The 21,803-nt window shown below is 36.6% G+C and overlaps 1 protein-coding gene across 4 annotated transcripts in view; it reads right to left on the bottom strand.

The window, feature by feature from the left end:
- Nucleotides 1-21,803, bottom strand: part of KCNIP4 (potassium voltage-gated channel interacting protein 4) — a 446,323-nt gene that overhangs the window by 95,474 nt on the left and 329,046 nt on the right. The window contains exon 1 of one of the 4 annotated variants that reach the window (XM_075752406.1): nucleotides 17,480-17,936. The exons of the other annotated variants lie outside the window; for them this stretch is intronic. Within the exon in view, the coding sequence (XP_075608521.1) occupies nucleotides 17,480-17,591 (112 nt within the window). The 5' untranslated portion in view covers nucleotides 17,592-17,936. Of the gene's footprint in view, nucleotides 1-17,479; nucleotides 17,937-21,803 lie in introns of those variants that run through there. 4 annotated transcript variants of the gene reach the window in all.

The following is a 21,803-nucleotide window of genomic DNA, read 5'->3' as shown; positions in this document are numbered from 1 at the left end:
TATTATGAGATTGTAGTGACTTCCTGATTCCAGATGGACTTAACAAAAAGTGAACTGAACTACACAGACTTTTGCAGTCCCCAGTCCAGTGTAAGTAAGCAGTCAAAACTAAGTAATAGAGAATCAGTTTTAAATTAGATACTACTTTTTTCTGAGTTAGGTTTCTTATTCTTTGTATTAGAGAATATTACACAGGATGTAAGAGCAACATAATATTTCATATTTTACTCAAACAGTGAAAATTTAATGTGGATTAAATTTGTCAGAGACATAAACCTCATTTTTCACTACTCCTGTCTGTATTTTCAGGCTGCTAGAAATTCCTAACAGAGACAACTCGGAATAACAGACTAGTTGGCAGAACATTGCTTCCTAGTGAGAGCTATACTCCATATATAACACCTACCTTCATAGAAAAAGTTCATATTTTGCTTTTTTTCTTTTCATTTTTTCAGCCACAGTAAAAGAAACACATATTTAGCATTTAAAACATGGATCTAAATTAAAGAATTTAAAGAATTAACTTGCTTAGAGTATACCTGTCAAAACAAAATCTATGCAGAAGCACTAAGAAATAAATCTAACAGGCAATAAATTACAACTGCATGAAAATTAAAACTGAAACAAATTCCCCCTCCAAATCCTGTCCAAGCGAATATCCATTGCAAGTTCCTTCATAAATAAATTATTAACATTGAAAAAATATATTAAAAAAAAAAAAGAGTTGCTTTGAAACCAATTTTTAAAGGGTAGGGTTTTTTTCCCAAATAAGGAAAAATAAGGAAAAATGATCCCATGTCTGGCTTACTCTTTACTTGATTTTGTAGATACTGTGGGAAGATCACCACAACATGTATAAAGACAACCCGTGCACTGTTACTTGAAGAGACTGAATTTCATGGTCTTTCAAGAGTTTTGACCCATATGACTGAGAATGTGATGAGAAAGCTTAGAATTCCCAATGACCATTTGTTTGGCTGGAAGAATTCCACTTTTCCAGGAACAAGCAGTTTTGCTGTACTAAGTAAATAACTGCAGTTAATCTCATCGCTTACTTTGGTAGAACAAAACCATAAAGATGGTTGGGCACTTAGCAGCAGGGCAGTAAACGTAACAGCAGAGTAATTTTTGCTTAGCATTTGAACTACTAAAGACTGAACGCACAGATGAAGAGTTATAGTCAGCAGACTCAGGGACCACAACTCAATAATCAGAGTTACAACATGCAGAAATTTTTGGAGCCCTCTCCAAATAGCCTTATAGAAAATGTACTGTGTCATGCACAAACTATAAGCAAATTCCTTCAAAAATGACTGTTGCTGCTGAAGAGGAGCACAAGTGCTTCACTTCCTTATAAACTAAGCTTCATGGAATAACCAATTAATTTATACAAAATATTAGTCACCTATGACTCACATCCATTTTGGGGGGACCACTGTAGAGAAATCATCACGGGAGGAATTTATTTTTCTGAAATATGTACAAGCATAAGAGATCAAAAAACCTGATTCTTGAAAATTCTTTACCAGATATTCCTATTACTTTTTTTGCCTCTACATATATTTCAGACTACGTTAAGGTTTAGCTTTCCAGTACTCTGAAATGTTTTAGACTGTCTTATATGCTGTTTTACACTGTCTTGCAATGCTGTATTCAGTGGCACTTGACACCCAGCTTCCACTTTTAGACCTGACTTTTAAAAATAGGAGGCAAGCGTGAAAATATTAACGTTAATTAAACTGCATTTTAGGAGTAAGATGGAGAAGAGATTGTAAAAGTACAAAATTTTGTTTGCTTTATTGGAGACAACTGCCAGGGGAATGGAAAATGATTAAAAGAGCTAGCTGGACAATGGGAGTCAAGTCAGTTGAAACAGTTCAAATTCTGCTGGAAAAATGAGTCATGTCTTCCACAGAGAGGCAGGGAGGAAGATTCAATTATTGGTCAGACTGGCCGTCTGCTTCCAGGACATCTCTAAGGCGGTTGCCCAGGCCATTCCTCCCCTGGGATGCCGTTTCCCGCAGAGGGCTGGGTAGAGCTGAGCTGTCCCCAGGCGGCCCAGCTCAGCGACCCTGCTGCCAGCGCTTGTGAAGGGACTGCAGCCCGCTTGTTCGTGTTGCTCTCTGCAACCTTTCACCATGGTAATTTAGGGTCAGGTCCAACCTGTCCCTGTCAAGGGGAACCGACAGCTGACGGAGGTGGCTTCGCCCGTGTGGCTCTTGGACAGCCGTGCTCGGTGGCCCGTACTCTGCACGGCTGAACGTCTGGGTGGCAGCCTCCGTGTTCCAGCTGGGAGAGCCTGGCAAAACCAATTACCTTTGCTGAGCTATTTTTCTCTGCTAGCCTATGACCAAGGAAAGATTAAAGGTTGCAGAAGAAGCCAAGAGGTGATTTTACTACAAATTAATTGCCCAGAAAGGTAGATTTCTTCACAGCTGTTATAACAGTTGACCACTGCGACACAGCAGTTTGCCTAAGGGATTTGCTTAAACCAGAGATGTCTTTCAATTACAGTATATGTGCTAGTAAAAAACAAAACAAAATGAAACCCAGAATGAAAACCAAAAGGTAATTAATATTTTATGGTAATAAATGTCTCATTTTGAGAATGCAATTTTGTGAATGGATAAATTTGTGCATCATCTGAAAAGAAGACTGAAAATCCTTTAACATTTAATTATTTTTCTCCTCACAAAAAAGTTCTTCATTATTAATAGGTCTTATTAAACTAACAGTAGCAAGCAGACAATTTCACTCTGTAAAACACAGACAGGTAGAATCTGACCTTTATACTCTTTGAAAAGCAGTAATTTATTCATATTAGTTGAAGATTATTGTTTTGCTGATAACAATAAGGAGGACTTACTCTGCATTTCTTATGTATTCTAAACTCCCAGGGACTTTAACAACGAAAATTATCATCAAGGGTTCTTCACAGGGAAATGGGAATTGGCAGAAAATGCAGGACACACCCCAAGTAGCTATACAGTATGAATGTATACTGTGAACTATCACAACTGTGTTTTCTTGTTAAAAATAGATTTACATGAAATAACTATTCAGAAAAATAACGAGCATATGGTTCACTGCCTTCATTTGAATGTGACAGGTAAAATGCTTCAGCATGTATTAACCTAATTTAAAACGATGTTACAGAAGGAATAACAAGAGATAGGGTTTTTTAACCTAAAGTTCATTCAGGTTGTACTGAAAATATTATTCCTAACAGTCTGTGCTATCTGAAATTGGCTTTGGTGCTGAAGTGTTACATGGCATTGCATGTATTTTAAATACAAACAGGAAAAGGGGAGTAAAGAAGTTATCTGTCTCCAGAGCGACATATCCCGCACACATCCCAGGCGCTGCCGTACCCCAGCTCACTGGTCGGTGGCCTGGTTGGTTATTTGTCATATGGAACCAGTATTAGACTAAAGGTTAAAGTGTGGTAAGCTACACCTTTCAACGGGTACAGAGATGCCTTGTAGATCCAGGCAGTGAACAGCTACAGGAAGACAAGGCAGCAGCACTCTGCAGTACCCACTGCTCAGAGACAACAGAAAAGTCTAATTCAATAAATATTGACAGAAGTTGTACCTTTTCAGGAAGCTTTGACAGTGACCTTTATTCTTCAATTAATTAAATCAGCTTAGTTCTGGAGATTAATAATTAGTCATAGTTTCTTTTCTCCTTTTTTTGTGACACTTTTTAATTAGAGTCCCTAGTGGTGTTTCAGGAATTTGTGGACAAATATTGTCTTGATGGCTAACATTTACAATACTTAGATCATTCATGCTCCAGGAAGATTTTTTTGTTCTTTATTACAACGTACAATAACAAAATAAATCACTACTAAAGGGTTCTGTAAGCAATCTTCAGATCATTTTCACTCAACTTCTACATTTTAAATAGGTCGATGCAGTATGGTTAGAAACTATGGGACTGTCGTGTGAGGTCTATGACATTTGTGAACTTACCGAGTCCTGCTTTCCTCCTTTGAGCCTATTACACTTCCACTGCATACCACAACTTCACACCTTCATAATCCAGTACTGTATAGTCATAATTATTATTAATCATAATAATTTTCAAGGAGAATCACTCCAGTTAAGCCCAGCCCAGCCTTTCTCATGAATCTGCCCCTTCCAGGAGCAGTTGTAAATCAACATTTGAATTCATTTTTGCAATTTATTTTTTAATGTCCTACTACTTTTAGGAGGGTAAGGAAACAAAACATGTAGTATCAAAAAAGGCTACTTCTATTTATTGATTAAATAAAACACTGTCTGCTACCATCACATTAAGAAATGCATTTTTTAGAAAATTAATTTTAACCCTCACTTTAATATAACAACTTGGCCTTTAACATATTGCTTTCGTAGAGGACAAGAAATAAGGTATCACTAAGCTACTCAGAGGCCGTTCCCTTCCTCTCGTTTGCAATTGACAAACATGGTGTTTCTGAGAATCGCAGGGTGGCAGTTATAGTGATTGAAGAAAAATATCTATACTTTCAATTCTAATTTAAAATATCACTTTCAGAGATACTTTTTATCTTCTATCCTGCTGTTGAATGACAAACACCTGATTGGTGTCAAACATAGGAAGAACTGACAGGCATCAAATGGAATATAGTTATTGAGCATTTAGTGTCAGTTAATCTTCCACAAAAGAAGTTGAAGCAGCTGATTGCTAGCTGAAACTATCACAGAGTAATATTTTGGGGGGGGTAACAGAAATTTGCAACTAAAATAAAAGATATCTGCAGAAATAGTTTCTTAGAAAATCCCAACATCTATTGCAAGAACATAACCACAGCACTATGGAAAGTGAATATCCAGTGCATTTGCATTTTTCATTACTCATAGAATATTTCCGCCTTAATTTGTTAAAAGTATCACGTTACATGATTCATTTCATGTACTTGATTGACATTTACACATTTAAAGATATGGTAATTAAAGGAAGATTTCCCCAAAGCATGCCAGTCAGGAACTTATTTTAATTGTCATGCAATTACTATACATATAAATTACTCAGGTTGCTCTCTGTTGTCATTGTAAAGCAATGTTTCAGAAATGGGAAGTTTATTAATTGGGGGGGGGGGGGGGGGGGGGGTGGAAGTGTGAGAGGAGTCATACACATATACAGCTGTATAAAAAAATCAGACTGCAATTTGGGTCTTTATAAATGAACATGACGTTCAGGTACTATCGACTTTCAACTTCTGACCTATTCTGAGGTCTTAAACAGTTCTCTGCGGTTTAACTTCTGTACAAGCTTAGCATAATTATTTTCAAAGAGTTTTCCACCCTGCTATTATATTTAGGCAGACAGATATGGGTGAAAATTTCAGAAGAGGCAAGTTCTCACATAAATGTTCTCCGTTAGGAACAGCCCACTATTAAGTTTTTCTGGAACCTGGTTTAAAGAGAATTTGGTACTTCTGGCTCTTTTAAACCTTCCATAGTCTTGTCTTGAAAAGTGCTATCTACTTAGGATGACTAGAGGATAAATTTATATTAAAGAAATACATTTGGGATAAGAATCTAGAGATTTGAAATTAGTTCATATCCTTTTTTTTCTTCTGCTATTCTTGCAAGTTTTTGGAATTAAAAACATTATTTAAATGTAAAATATTTATCAAATATTAAAGAAGACATTAAATAACATAATCAGAAAACACTATATCAGATGAAACTTGAGCATCTTCTGTCAATTCACATTCCTATCACTCCCGTGAATTCCTGAGTTTCAGTTACGTGAAAACTTTACATTTTCAGTTTCTCTCCATAACCGCTAAAGGAAAATAAACAAAACCTGAATTCTAACTTATTAACTTATTCTTCCTTCCTCCTTTTCATAATGAGCCAGAAAGACTTATAGCAAAAAACCTCTATTTATTTTTACAGGAAGTAAGATTTCAACTCGGAGAAATATTTTGCAAGACCACAACTGCAAAGAAAGCAATAGAAAATACGAATGAGATTGCTTATCTCCTAGAATATCTGAGTAAAGACAACACTTTTTTTCCCCACTCATTTTTATAATTAGATATTCTAGCCATTCTCAAATACACTCCAAAGCAGAAGCAATGCGCTAATTTATGAATTCAATTATAATAGGATTAAAGTAATAAAACTACTATTAAGTTCATTTTTTCTCAGAAATGTGCAACTGTGTAGTACAGTAGTAATACACTGTGAATCACTTGGTGTTAAATAATGTTTCTTACTGCCTGCAGGGTAAGACTAGTCTTTATTGAAATAAGAAAGAGGGAGATTATTCAAAAAACAAGTCTATGAAAACTGTTTTCTCAGTGTGAAGCAGTTTAATGTAGTTTCCAGGCAGCTTCCTGGCCATCTGAGTACACTCCACTCCACATCAAACCACCAAAAACTTGGATAAATTAAGCACCAGGGCACACTTTAGATCTCCCTGGATTCATCTGACTGAAGAGACTGATCATACAACTTAAAAGTACTAAAAACCATCACGAAAGAAAAAGACTTTCTGCTGAGGATAAATAGCATACAAAGAACCACCAGTGCTTAAACTGGGTCACAAAGGTCAATATCCAGGAATTTGAAGTGGCCTGATTTTCAGAAGTTTCTTCTGAAATCTCCCACAATTCTTAGTTCAACACTTCTAAAAACCAGAGCATGTTCATTTATGTTCCCACATGGCCAATTATAGGCTCCTTTGTTTCAAAGCAGTTGTTTTCCAAATGTTCATTTATCATCCAACATAGTAAATAACTATACTACTTTGGGAAAATAGCACCCACAGAAAATCCTAAACTGTAATTTTTTTGGTGTTGTTCCCCCTGCCCTCAGTTTCTTCTGGTTTTTGTCTGCATGGCCATATATACATGTGCACGGATACATATACATACATTTAGTAGAAGAGCAAAAAAGAGCAAGAGCTCTAGCTTGCTTGCCCTGAGCCTGTGGAGTCTGTTGCAATTGTCCTTCAATCTTATCTACTCTTAAAAGACTGCTAACATCATCAGGTCCTTAACAGACCCTGCTGTGATTCCTTCCTTGCAGTTCCCTAGCTCATTAACTCTCTTAAAGAATTAACCCATGACAGTTCTAAGCCCTCTTTAAAAACTGCATCCAACAAGTGCTTCCACTGCAATGCCTCCAGGCCTGGCCGTGACCTATCTATATAGCACACGCAAAATCTCTACTTGCCTTTGCCTGTTGTTACACGCAAACGTTGGGTCATTCGCCACCTCCTCAACTCTGGAGAAGGGTTGAGGACCTGCTCTGTCCTGCTTCCTGTTAGTGTAAGCATTGCGCTGAATCTCCTCTCTGTCCCTCCCATTAGATGTCCCCAATTAGGATGCCATGCAGTGTGAAGAAAAGGTGAACTGCCATAAATATTGACCTGCTGCTACTTGTTCCTTCTCAGCAGCAGAGAACTAGGAGTGAGATTGCTGCTCCCTGAGACGCCAGCCTTCTCGCTGGCTGCTTCCGAAGCAGTACGAATAGAAACAGCCCTTGAACTGTAAAGCCTTTGGGCAGAAACTCTCTTACTTTTTTAAAAATAAACAATAGAATGGATGCAACTGTTGTCTCTGGTTATACAAATAATATAAAATTGCACAATTTAGTAAAATTTATACAAGCGATAATTTTCTACTAAGGATTTTACTTAATTATGACTTTTCAGATGCTTCTATTCAAGCGTTCATCCATGAGATACATGTTTAACCTAGCACAAATAAAATAGATCTGAATAAAAGCTTTTAATAACACTATTTTCAGCAATTTCATCTCCATTTGGAAAAAGCTAGAAGCACAAATTCATGGTAATATATAGGTATACAGTGAAGCATCCATTTATTGGCATTACTTTGAGGTTCTCTACTTTTATATAAACAGCCTACACTTTTGTGTTGATTGCTATATTCGGAATGTGCTATTTTTTTGCACAATACTCTGCTGAGAGAATAAAGTGATGGACATGTGTAATCTCTGAAGAAATCAGCTGGAATTTTATCTAGTACAATGCATTAGACTTGTTCATCTGAGAAAAGCAAGTAGAAAAGTTACAGTTTTCGGAGATATCTGAGGATCAGGGGCTGAATCCAATCCCAAAACGATTACTGCAAGTTAATTGATTTGGCTCCATTTAGTGACTTCAGTAATGAGGATGTACAATTGCCCAGGGGGAGAAAGAACTGGAAACAAAAATATTTTTTTTCAGTAATGTAAATCATATTACTTATTATTGAAATATAACAAAGAAGCATTTATTTGCAGTGCATCATTATTGAAATATAGCAAGGAAGAGTCTATCTGCAATGTCAAACTACAAAATATTTTCCTTCAAGTTATTATTTATAATTTATTTTACAAGTTTAAATTAAAATTAATTCTATTTTTCTATTTCTGTTTGGGAAAACAGACTCCCATAGAAAATTTCCACACTTTAATAACAAAATAGTATCTTCTACTGAAATTAAAAGTGCATTCGCACTACAAATATGTTGTATTAAAAGACTCCTCACATAAAAGATTGAGAAATATGCCCTGTATTTTGAAATATTTAAAAAGAAATACAAATCAGCAAAGACTTTTCTAAATTTGCAGCCTGTGAAATACTGCAAATCTATCTACTTGCACTTAATCCATCAAAACTTGAAATATAAAATTATTTTCCATATATATATCATTGCATATGTGTATATTTGTATTCTATGTGCTATATATCTCAAAGGAGTGTATGCCTCTCTATACATATATACATATGAGTTCAAATAAATTATATTGCTCATAATAAAGAAAGAAGAAAGACCAGAGTTTGCATTAAAAAGAATAGGTTATATGAAGTGTTTATAGCTGAAGAAAATATATAGGAATACAACAGATGATACCCTACCATAACAATCTTACTGTAATTTAACTTACAATAGATTTTTATTGGAATCTGAGACACGACTACCTGCTTTCTCAACAAGAAAATAGATAGTATTGGTAGTTAAAGATAAAGTTTGGGGAATTGACTGATGCCAACACATTTCTGGTTGGATTCAGAGATCTAGCTAGGCTGAAGCAAGTGCTTCTGTCATTCTGGATATCTGGAGAGTCACAATTTAGTAAGGTGTCTCCCATTAGATCACAGGGGAATATAATCCTCCTTTTTTGAGCATGGAATGCTACATTTCCTCTCCTTGCACAGGAGTGCATGCTTAAATGTGATTAACACATGACATACAAAAATCTAATTCACTGAAATTCATAAGCCTTTATATTTACTTTCCCAATTATTCTATTTTATTTTAAATTTGTTTTGAGGCCCTCCTTACCTCACCACTTACTTGCTTGGTGATAGATCACTAAGCAAACTAGACATTTTTTTTCCCCCCTTTACTCCTCAACCATCCTCTCTCCTCTAATTTCTCTCTCCCACTCTGAACCCAGCAGTTTTATCTGCAAGGAACAAACCACCTCTGGGAGCACCACAAAACAGTAACTGAACTGCTGCACTTTCATTTTGGTTTGACTCATTTCAGTGAAATTCGATCAATATCCTTCTAACTTTCAAAAGCCCTGTTGTCTGAATAATGATCTGGTTTATGACATAACACATTCTTTCTTGAGTGATTAGTGGCTGAAAATAAATTGTAACCAAAATATGGGCAGATGTCTATCAGAAATATTCAAGGTCTGTTCATCTATATACGTATTCAAAAATCAGGCAAATGCACATATGGAATCCATCCATTTACTTACAAGCAAATATAAACTAATCAATCTGCACAACAGCCTGGCATTTTAGCATGGAAATACAGAATATACAGCAGTAATATATTTTACAGACAAGTAATGAATTTATCAGTAATGACAATAATTTTAATTTTTTTTTTAACATCAAAAGTGACCTACTTGCACCTGTGTCAGACCTTCCATTACACAGTTGTCCCCTTGGGACACCATAGCTGTTAAAAGTTAGTTAGTCTTAAAATTTGGTACACAAGGTCTCAATTTTATATTATTTCTCTCTCCTCAACAAATGTTGAACACCACACACATACACACACGCAGTCAATCAACTGTTAGGGTATTTCTAAAAGTTCACAGACTACAGACTTTGAAGGGCATATTACATTTCTGTAAACGAACAGTCTGATTTGTGCTTCTTTATACTGCTATAGTAACTTGAAGCAGTTATGCAGCATTAAGTGTCCAGATGAGACTGCAAAACCAGCTTTATGCCTGCTTTTGCAATTTTTCCCAAAGGTAATTCCATAAGAATTTTTATTATGAGCTAAAGTGCATACTACACAATGAAATTAGAGTATAATGGCTTTAAATTACATTATTAGCTTTGCTTTACAGGGAACAGATTCAACTGCTTTGTAAATCTTGATGTTTCATATAGATCTGTACATAATCCAAATACATAAATCCCTACAAAATTCACTGTCTCCCATGTCTCGTTAATATCAAAGAATTCTGGTCAAAAACTGCATCAAACAAGTAACAAATAATTTAAGAAGTCAAGAGACTTCTCAGTCAAAGGTGACTACATTATTTCTACATTAGTGTACTATTATGGACTTTTTTTTCATTCAGTCATTTCATCGTTGTGCATATTTAATCTTGTTCTATAACGTCACTTTAGGCAATGATTATTTATGTCTTTACAAATATCATATCTTACAGTATAGCCTTCTAGATTCTCAGCCCTGAAATACAGTAGTGATTAGGCAATGCTTTTCTCTCCTCACCTATGCTCAGCTGACCGAGTGTAGTTATTTTTCAGAAGCATACTTTGTCATACCGAATCTCTGTCATCTTAAAATGAATTATTTTATGTGGAGCTACATTTTAAAATCAGCCTGGGCCTGAAGCAGCGTCAGAGTGCAGAGGGAAAATGCATAAGTGGGGCATTCTGTAGGAAGGTCCTGGTATCCACGCTCTAGGATGCACACGGGTTAGATACAAACTTTGTTACAGGTATCAAATACAAGTTACTTATCTTTACTTGGGGTATTTTTCTCTATATACTGGGAGAAAATACCTCATTCCCTTTCAAAGGATGTGTAATTTTGGCCAGCAATGGGTGTTATGATTGAATACTGGGTGCTCTCTGTGTCATCTTTCCTTCATCTTCTGATTTCCATTGTTGATAAAGAATCCATTTACTTTAGCATTCTGCAATAGTCAGACGGAGCGGTGGTCACAGTTCATACATGTAGTACATCCTGACAAAACCTAGTACTCTTTTTCTTCTCTGAGTGCTAATTCAAACACATTTTACTCCAGTTGCTTCTCAAATGTTTGTACTCAACACAGGTATTATTCATAATATACTCGAACAATGACAGTAAAACAGTGCTGAGAAAGGGACAGCTGATCTACTATGGAGGGAAAAGTGGTAAAAACACAGACAACCTTGGATGAATGATCTGCTTAAGATGAATACTCAGCACCTCTTGAAGAAAGTTCAAATGATGCTCAAAAGTAAATATGACTTTGCAAAGAGAAAGGAGAAGCTGCCCTACCTGCTTGCAAATAGTCAGTCCCTCAGGCTAAAATTACTATCTCTAAGAACATTTTCTTGAAAAAAATCAGGACTAGAAAGATAAAAGTCCAAGTGGAGGATCCAATGATTGAGGGGTAAGCTTCCCACAGAACAGTGTGGCCAAAAGGAATCCTCCCTGATTTAGGATGTAAATGTACTGTGTGATCCTGAGCCAGAGAGTAAAGTTTTAGTACAGTGGGTCAGTGCATACAAAGTTTTGTCTAAGCAGTCCAGAAAATTCATAATGCCTGATCCTCCTATGAACTCTCATGTGAAGAGACAATACTTAAGTTTATATCAGTATTTTTAACATATTTTAAATATCTCTCTCCACTTTTCATACTACAATATCTAAACTTTGAATTCAGACTGGTATGGATGTAAAAATGACCTATTCCTCAGTGATTCAGATCTGGATGTTAAAATGCCCTGGAGAAGTCCATGGAAAGTAGCTTGGTAAAAGGAAATGTCTAGATTGATGCATTATGTCCCTGGTTTTGACATGAAAGGATGAGTTTGCTCCTCTTCATTTATCAGACACATTACTTTACACTTGTATGTCCTAAGTACATCTTTTCATTAGGTCCAGGTAGGAAAGCCACTAAAGTAAAAGCAAAACAAAATCCTCAGTTTCAACATAATTATGTCAAGATTATATTCTTCTTACACAAAGTTAGTCAAGATGGTGCTTGCCAAACAAAATCATTCTCCTAAGCCTAAAAGAGCCTATTTTTGGAGGGAAGGTGAAGAGTAAATAGAACATTTTCAACAACCTTGAGCTAGATCTAACAGAGGGTTACAAGTTTCAGTAAGTTTCAGCCTGTCTTGCACCCAACAGAAGCGTACAGAAACATACATGTGCAAGAAGACATGTCCTTATAAATGAGCATATTCTTGTGAAATTTGCATCTCAATTTTTACACCAATTCGAGACTGGATTTAAAGCAACTACTTAATGCAGTTTTGCATTTGGTCTGAAGTAACTATTGTCTGCTGTGCAAACCACAGATGCTTCTATATGACTTTTCTATAGTGACCTTGAAACCAGAATCTCTGTCAAGATTTACAAAGGGGATTGGGGTAATACCCAAAGAAAAAAAAGGAAATCCAGTTTGTTCATCTCTGAGGGTAAGAGTTATGTTTCTGGAAAGGTCATGTTTGAATGTTAACACCTTTCATCTAGCCATATTCAGCAAATAAACTATGTGCACAGGTGGTAATACATTTGATGCTGAAGGAATTATTAGTTGTCATTTGTGGTGTGAAATATTCACTGATGATCACAGGAAATACAACACTTCTATGTACCTTGATGCCATGAATTGGCACTGGGATATCAGCATCCGTGAACAGAAGTTTTTGAACTTTTTAAACTTAATCAGAAGAAAGTAGTTCCCTCAATCCTACAAGTGTCTCTGGAGAAGAAAAAAAGACAAGTAGGAAGTGGACATTTCACCGTGTGAAAACTGAACAGCTTACTGATAGCAGATCCTAATCAGGTGTTATAAGCAGCTGCTGAGAAAAGGCAAGGGAACATGTACTGCTGTGTGGTGTCTTCCCTACCTTTCTGTCTGCTGTGGAGTTGTGCTACATTGCATCTCATTTGCCTGAGAGAGGTGATACAGGAAAGAGAGCACCACAGAAAAGCCTGTTGGAAGAAGAACCTGTAGCACAGCAACCAGGGCATAGGTAGGACATTCAAATTTGGATAATTCTTATCAGCCACATGTAGACAAGGAGAAAACTCCCTTGCTTTTTGGGGTTCTTTTTCTTAGAAAAAATACAAAGCAATAGAGAATTTCTCAGCAATACATCTTTCCCCATATAATTTATTTTCTGCACTCAAGACAATATTTTAAACTTTACTGGTTTTGCTAAGCCATAAGGGTAACTAACAACATGTTAACACAGATTATTGCAGACAGACCTAACCTTATCCTCCCTGTGCTTTTAAGTATCCAAGTGAGGAAAGAGGCCACATTTTAGCATGTTAGTATGACAGAACAAATCAACTCAAATGCACTAACATGACCTCTAGACTGGAAGTAGCTTCTGTCCATCTAAATTAGGTAAGAAAAAAAGGTCCAAGACAGAAAACTACCTCTATTTAAAGAATATATACCCCTTCTCCAATTTTGAAATTCTAATCAAAGCAAAAATTATTCTATTTACTCTTAAACTGACTTTGCAGACAAATATGTCTATTGATAACTGTAACTGAACTGCTCTTTGCTTTGCACGAAAGTAAGAGAATCTAAGGATCAAATATTCCTACCTGGCCTTGATGGCTTATTGATTTGAAAGACATGTAGAGACCAGCGGGTCCTACTAGCCAAAAGATTTTGAGTTTGTGGGACATTCATACGTCAGACATGAAGTTTACATCTGAATAAGCATTTGGAAGATAATAGCAAGCTCTGGAAACCGTTAGAGATTAGTGGAAGGAAAAGGAGAGGAACAGCAGGGTCTAAAATAGATTGCAACATTAGTTGATTATATTCACAAGCAAAATAAAAACATTTCTGTATGAGGTGTTATACTTCAAAACTTAATCAATGCATGATGAAGGAAGAGGCACAAAGTTTTTCCTTTTAAAGACTTTGATCTATGCAGTCCCCTGATGTTTACAAAGTTGCTCACACATATTTGCATAAGTGGTAGCTATACAGAGAGGTTGAGAGATATTCTGGACACACAAATGCAAAGTGAATCCTTCATTTTTCCACCTCTCCCCTCCAAGTTTCTGGTGGATGAATTCCCTCTAAGCCTGGTGCTGCTGCTTTACTGCTCTGATCCTGTGCTTCACTTCTGATCGCCCTCCTCTCCTCCTCTTCCAGCTGAGTAACAAAACAAAAGCTTTGGAGGGAAGCTGACCTGCAGCAAAAGTTTCAGGCAAGGAAGCTGGAGGAAAGATATTGATCAGTGTCAAACCACTTTCAAAGTAATGTAAGGAGAGGGAAAGGAGAGGTTCATTCTCTTCTGGTAAAAGAGGTATTGATTCAATTCTGTCCTTATAACTGAAATAGCTTGCTGGCTCCAATGAAGTCAGCTTTCTCCTCATTCTGGTCTCTCTTTCCTGCTTATTGGAAAGTGGAGGATGGATGAAGTTGAAGAACATAGTCCGTAGCCTGGGACAAATGATCAAACTAGGTTCCCTGTCCTGCCAGATGTTGAACACTATAATAAAACTAAGCCGACTGCCTGGATTCTCCTACTTTCCCATGGAGGAGTGAGGGCAAGTCAAGCTGCTCTTCACCATAACTCCTTTGCTACATAAAGTAAAGGAGGGTGGTTGTCCATCATAGCACAGTGAATAACCCACCTTTTTGCTTGTTCAATTGAACGTCCATTTTTGCAGGAGAGATGACTGTATGGTGAAGAAGCTGTACTGGTAGAAGACTTCCAGTATCTGTGTTAAGGAATTTTTCTGCAAGTGTGGTATTGTTTTACCTCTGTTCTTTTTAAAAATAATACTGAAAGTGCCTGGAATGCATGATATAGGGTACATCTCATTATGAATGACTATAAAAATAAACAAGCTGTTGCAGTTTTGCAGTACAAACAGATTAAGGAGTAGTGAAGCTGAAGCTACCTCTACACTTCTGTGGACAGAGTGGAAAAGTGAACTGGAAGGATGGAAACACTCAGTCTACGATGCTATTGTGGATCGCTTTAGTTCTGCTCCAGTTTCTGCTGCTGACTCCTGATTTGGGCTTAGACAAGTCACTCTGCTGGTGGAAACTGCCGTAACGCATCGTCACAACCTAGCTAAAATCAGTGGAGTTGTAACAAGTTAGCAACTAAGGATTTATCATTTAACTGTCTTCTCTGTCCTTTATTGGCAAATATTGGGACAAGCATGCTGCCCTATCTTTCACCTTCTCTTTGCAAAATAAGTCAATATATCAGGAACATTAAGCCAAGCATGTTAAGACATCAGAAAGCCTAGCTACGGAAACAGATTTGTTTCAGCATACATCTCATGCCCTGCCTCCATGGGGCAGATGAGAAGGGCTCATTGCTTGTTTTTAGTTTCAGGATCAACATTGGCCATTCAAACATGGTCCTCCTTCTATATCAACAGAAAATGTTTCCTTGCATTCAGTAGGAGAAGAACAAACCATTAGTTCTACCCTATAAAATACTCCTTAATAATTTGGGGCAGAATTCTTGTTTGATGGTGACTACAGTGCCCAAACATGGAAGAGTTAAATAGCACAGATCAGTCTTAGGGGAACTGGAAATCCCCTGTCACTGGAGCTATTCACACGGCGGATGTTATAAATATATTCACTGTACTTTATAATGTTTAATCTCTTTACACTTAGAGATCGGTTTTATGTTGCTAGGTACTTTTGAGTGAAATTATTACATTATCATGTGAGGAAATGCCATGGTGTTAATGGGTGCATTAAAAAAAAAAATTACTTCAATTGATACATCATCTTGAACTTATTATTTATATTAAAATCAGTATAATTTCTACCAGGGAGTTTTTTTAAAAAGTTGATTTAGTATAGTTAAAATTTTCCCACAGACCTAATGGCAATATCTTTCTGTGAGAAATTAGGAAAGAGATGTAACTGTCTATCTGCTAAAAGAACAATATTGAATTTTATTCTTTTTTCCTGTCTGTTACCATGTGTTATAAAGTTGAAGCTAACACACATCTAGTAAAAGGGGTTTTTAGATGTTAAAAATGTTACACGTCCAGAGTATAAACAAACCCCAAAGTGGGCACTGTTATGAGACAAAAATTATTCATTTGTTTAGAATTCATAAAGTAATTTTACAATTCCTTAACCAATGCATTCTATAGTAACACAGCAATTGTTATACATTCTAACCACATACAGTTTTAAGGATGATTTATTTCAATAGTTCAGTAACTATAAAAGCACTGTGTTAAAGATCTCACATTTTATCAGCACACTGAACAATTTTATGAAGTGATGATGTGAATGTATATCCATCAAAGGTCCTATTCCATGATGAAAAGTTAATGTTTCAGAAAACTGAAATGTTCTTCTTGGCTGTGTGATTCTGATGGAAAGCAGTTACACAGCAAAAAGGATTGGTTTGGGTCCACATGTACAAACATACTGACAAAAGCGAGTATTTTTTGAGCAAGGGCTTCAGTGAGTGAGTAGCTTTTGTTTACTACAGCAGTCCACACCAGACATTTTGTTGGAAAGTTGACAGCGAAAGATCTCATTAATTACTGACCTGAAATAGCCTATTTCTATGAAATGTGAAAAAAGCTCACTTTGTACAGGAAAAAAAAATCCTATTAAAATTAATGTGAAGCCCTCTTTGAGAGTAGCTGAAATGATATGAGCCATCCAGTAGAGCGCAGACAGGAATCTGAGCAAGCAAACAGGAATTTTAAAACATATATTAATTATATATATTTTAAATACCCACATTTAATGTTGGCATCTACGCCTTTTGTTTGAAAGGTGTCAAGCAGACTTGATCCTAAAGCTTATTCTATAGTAACAGTGTTGTGCATTTATCTATGAAACAGATCTTTAAAACACAGATGCTGATACAGAACAAAACTCTAATTGCATCATAAATCAGAAGAGCAAAGTGTGTTATAAGCATGAACTGAACTGAGATCCACTTAATCTATGAAGTTTTGTAGCAGTGAACAGCTTTCAAAGGCAACTGACAGACAGGCGTTACGTTCACTGCTGTCTTTCTAATAAACATCCACTCACAGACACTTGGAAATTCATTGTAAAATACAAATCTTACGCTAGCGCCTACTTCTGTTTTACAATAACAAAGTAAAACCAGCAAAAGCAAACTAAGCTTTTTAGTCTGAATGTTATTTTCATTTTTCAAGCCTTTTCATTTCACAGCTGATGCTCTCTAAGTCTATTTTAGCAGATCAGACATCACACCTACAAACAGCACAAACTGCGAGTGACCACTTTACCTTCTGAAAAATCAATCAGTCCCAGCAAATGAAGCAGCTTCAGAGATGCAAATATAATCACAACAATACCCACTGTTTGCAGTCCCTCCGACTCCCACTCGAGAGTCAACATTCTTCCAACAGGCAAATCATTCCAGTCTTCACACCGGTTCGCAATCAGAGGGAAATTAGAGGATTTTACCAAGAGTTTGCTCTGAAGAAAGTTGCAGTGGTGTAAAGCAGCGCTGCACTGAGCTGTGGCAATTCACCAGCCGCTCTAGCTGAGACAAAACATCAGATAAAGCCCTGCATCTCATGCTTCTCTAAGCATTTGATTTCATCAGTAGCGAGTCCTCTTAGAAGGCTGAGGTGGACCACGAACCCCTGGGTATGACATTGTATCCGGCGAGCAGCATCACTTCAGAACTGCTGGAGGAACATACGTGTCAGAGCTGGAGACTTGGCTGTGTCAGTGCCAAGAAGAAACGCTCCCTGCAAACTTGCACGCTGCTATCAGCACTCTGCACTCCAGCGCTCCCAGACCCAGGCTTTGCAATTCTCCCTCAGCTTCGCAGCCCTTCCCCAGCTTCCCTTAGCACAATTTTTGTTAAGTTTGACAAATGACAGTTTGCTAAAGACAGACATCTGTTCTCACATGTGCTAAATGCTGCACATCAGAAAACTACTGCCCTCTGCATTAGAAAGAATAATGTTCAGAGAAACACTGTCCCTTCCTCTTCTTAAGCATCACCAGAATCTCATTAGAATCTTCAGTGGAAATGAGAATGGAAATTAAAGAAATACACATCAGCACGATCGGTGCCTCCAGCTAGCAAAATATAGTGCTGCCAAGGAGACATGCTCTGCCCAAACCCCCGTTCCGTAGCCAGGAAGAATGTATTATTTATTGATTGAGAAACAAAACAGTGCTTTTCTGTCTAAGGACGTGAACCCAGAAGTGCTGAACCCCAGACTCTGATATGCACAAATGGGAATTAGGCATTTTCCACAGCTCCTCGGAAGATCTTGCCCGGGCTGTGCATCAGGGGAAAAAGAAAAGAGGCTTATGATCCCAGGTGATTTATTGGATAGACTGTATAAAACTAATTGTCCTGTGTTTATTAATGTGATTATCAAGAGGATAGCCAGTGTGAAGAATAGGCTCTGAAGAATATTCATGCAGCACATGCATAAATATTATAAGGTTAGGCCTAAATGCTTATTCTTCTGCCCATTCTAATAACTGAGCTAAATGTTGTGCATGGGTATACAAGGCACTAGAATAAAGTGAAGTCTCAGAAAAAATTATTTTAGCCTTATTACTGAAGAAACACACATGATCTAACACTAAAAACAATCTCATAAATGATGTTCAATATCGACTACTCATCTTAGGTTGCTTAACTCTTTCTATTAGAAACAATTTTCACTAAATTTCAAGAAGCTAACAAATTTTTATTTTTGTTCAGAAAGCCATTATATTTTTAAATCAGCATAATTGCAATTTGTAATGTTAACAATCTATTGTTTATAGACTACCAAGTAGAGGAAAAAAATATAGTCTCCAATTTACTTCAATTTTTTTTGTTTTTCTTTGAAGACTGTCTGTATTGACTTACAATAACTAATTGGAGTCACAGATTTTTCCATATAGGCAAGACTCTAGAATATGCTTTTTTTTTTTTTTTTTTTAATTTGAAAAATCATGTGTGTACTTCAGTTAATTTTAGGTTATATCTAGGCAATATATAAGCAACAATATTCTTTGATTTTGCTCTTCTGGTATTTAATAGTAGAATGTCATGAATTCTGTATTATTTATATATGCTCTCTAATCTGAATGTCAGTTCCTTTCCCTATGAACCTGTAGAACTAAAACGGTGTCTAAGAGGAAAGCACAATAAAAATAAATCAAACCAAATACACTATCCCACATCTGCACCTTCCAAATATGTCAATAGCTTTGCCCCATACTGTAAAATAGTTATTCAATACATTTTCATGTTAATTTCTATTCCTTTTAAAAGAAAATTGACATCTTGTTTCCTCTTTTCAATTTCTAGTTATTCTGTATCATCTCATCCTTTTGAGGCTCTGACTTATTCATCTTAACTGATTCTCATCTCTGACTTCTATTTTTTCCTTGAGTTTATTCCTATTTACTTTTATCTTTTTCTCAAATTTTTCTTCTTTTTCTCAAATGACGGGGCATGGTCAAATGTTCATGATATTTCAAGGTTTAATGTGATCCCAGGATGGGAACTTTGACCCATATTGTTTTACAGGCATTACAGAAACAATAATCCTAACATAACGCAAAAAATCATACTATAACAGTGAAAGAGGCCTTATTTATTGTTAATAAACAATATCAGGGAAAATATTAAAATGGAGAAATCTGTCAGTCTACATTCTCCTTTCACGCAGTAGGTCCAGGCTACCTTGTGTTCTTGAGTTGTCCACTCTTGAGAGCAGAGACACTTCAACTCCCACCACTGAACGTGCCAACTCACATGCAGAAAGCCGCCCAGCAAGAAGTGGTCTTGGCTATAACCAGTGTTTTGTTTTCTGCTTTCACACAAGAAGAGACCTGGATCCCTTCTAAAAATGAAAGGGACAGAGATTATGAATTTGATGAGTTTTAGGGGCCAATTCTACCCACACAGCAGGTGAGTTACAGAAGAATTTTTAAAGAAAAAAATTAATCTGAGAACATCCAGTAGAATTAATGTAAGCAATTACGGACTTCAAAGATTACCTCAAAAAATGAAGTAGACTTTTCCTGTTGTTTCTCATGATAGGGCTCCAAGTTAGGGGAACCACATACAGACTTTGCGAATCTCTAAGTCTTAGCTCTGAAAAGTAAAGCAGTATGGAAAAGCCACTATGTGGAAAGGAAAAGAAAGTGATGTGCCAAATGTTTTCTTTAACACACCACGCAACGGATTCAAACAACAGTGTCACTTACAAAGGCAAATTCTTCTGGAAGTGGTTCAATCAAAAAAATTCCTCACCTCAAAGCATTTGAAAATGAAATCAATCTTGAACAAGGAGATAATAAAATTCAGTTACGTATAGGGCACCTCTTTGTATTCTGATCCCTTCCTAAATTCCTAGTCAATTATAATTTCTCTCTTACACTTTGTATTTTGTTCTATTATTTAAAAATAAATATTTCTGTGACAAGTCCTTATGGAGAGCCTGTATTGACACTACAAGCAAATTTTAAAAGTTGTTCAAAGAAAAAGAATTTTTCATCAATGCCACCGCCAGGATACAAAAGAAAACACTATCTTTTACACGAAGCAGTGAAACCTGGTGCCAACAGCTTGTACTATCTAAGCATTTCTTGGGCTCATTGTCTTTCCCTAATTCCTGCTTTCGTTTTCGACATTGCAATGCATTCTGGTGGTGATTTAGTAATATACTTAGATTTGCATAAACTTCCTTGTGATTCTTCAAGAATCAAGGTTGCATGACAAAAAAATAACAGTGCTAGAACTGTTAGGAAGCTATCCCATCCAAACCGTGCATCTTCCACTGGCTGTAAATTCCTCTCCACAAATATTTGAAGCACAACCCTTACTGTTTGCTGGAAACTCAGATGGTATCACCCTGTGGGTTTCCTGAACCATTAATTATGGGAAAGCCTAACCGCATTAGTACCAAATATCAATACAGAGCACTCCTGAATTAGCAATAAACACGCACTCAAAAATACAGCGTTAGGCTGATACGCCCCTCCACAGACTAAGAGGAGCATATGATGCAGTGCAAGGCTGCGGCGGGTGCGGACGCATGGCAAGGCATGGCATTCCTCAAAGCATGGAACGGAGGGGTTCATTGTGCGGCCCTGCTCCTGCCAATTTCTCCCTACTTGTGATTAGCTGTACAAGCATAAAAAGAAGTACAAGCTTTTCTCTCCTAAGTAGAGAGACAAGAGAAACCCATGTTGAAGTGCTGTAGGAGATATATCTGAACTCTGGAAGCACAGATCCTGAGTTCTGAACTGGACAGATTTCATCTACCAAAATTAGTGAAGAATACAACAACAATCCCATTCTGGAGTCCTTACATTTCTCCACAAACAATCCCAAGTAATTACTGGATACTCTAACCACTGTAAATAGAATGATTTATGTATGGAATGCAATTAACGTAAAAAGATACCTTAAATATGACAGTGTATTACATACTAAGCAAATTTTAGATCTGATTACTGTATGCTTATAGAATACCTACAATTTTCCCCTATTTCTTGGAAACAGAAATAAATACTCAGAAATATTATTTATAAAGCTTAGATATTTAGAAACCAAATTTTAATTATTTCGAAGTTGACTAA

Source organism: Balearica regulorum, chromosome 4, assembly GCF_011004875.1.
Source record: "Balearica regulorum gibbericeps isolate bBalReg1 chromosome 4, bBalReg1.pri, whole genome shotgun sequence".
NCBI lineage: Eukaryota > Metazoa > Chordata > Aves > Gruiformes > Gruidae > Balearica > Balearica regulorum.
The sequence above is the reverse complement of the archived record's forward strand: the minus strand, read 5'-3'. Positions and strand labels throughout refer to the sequence as shown.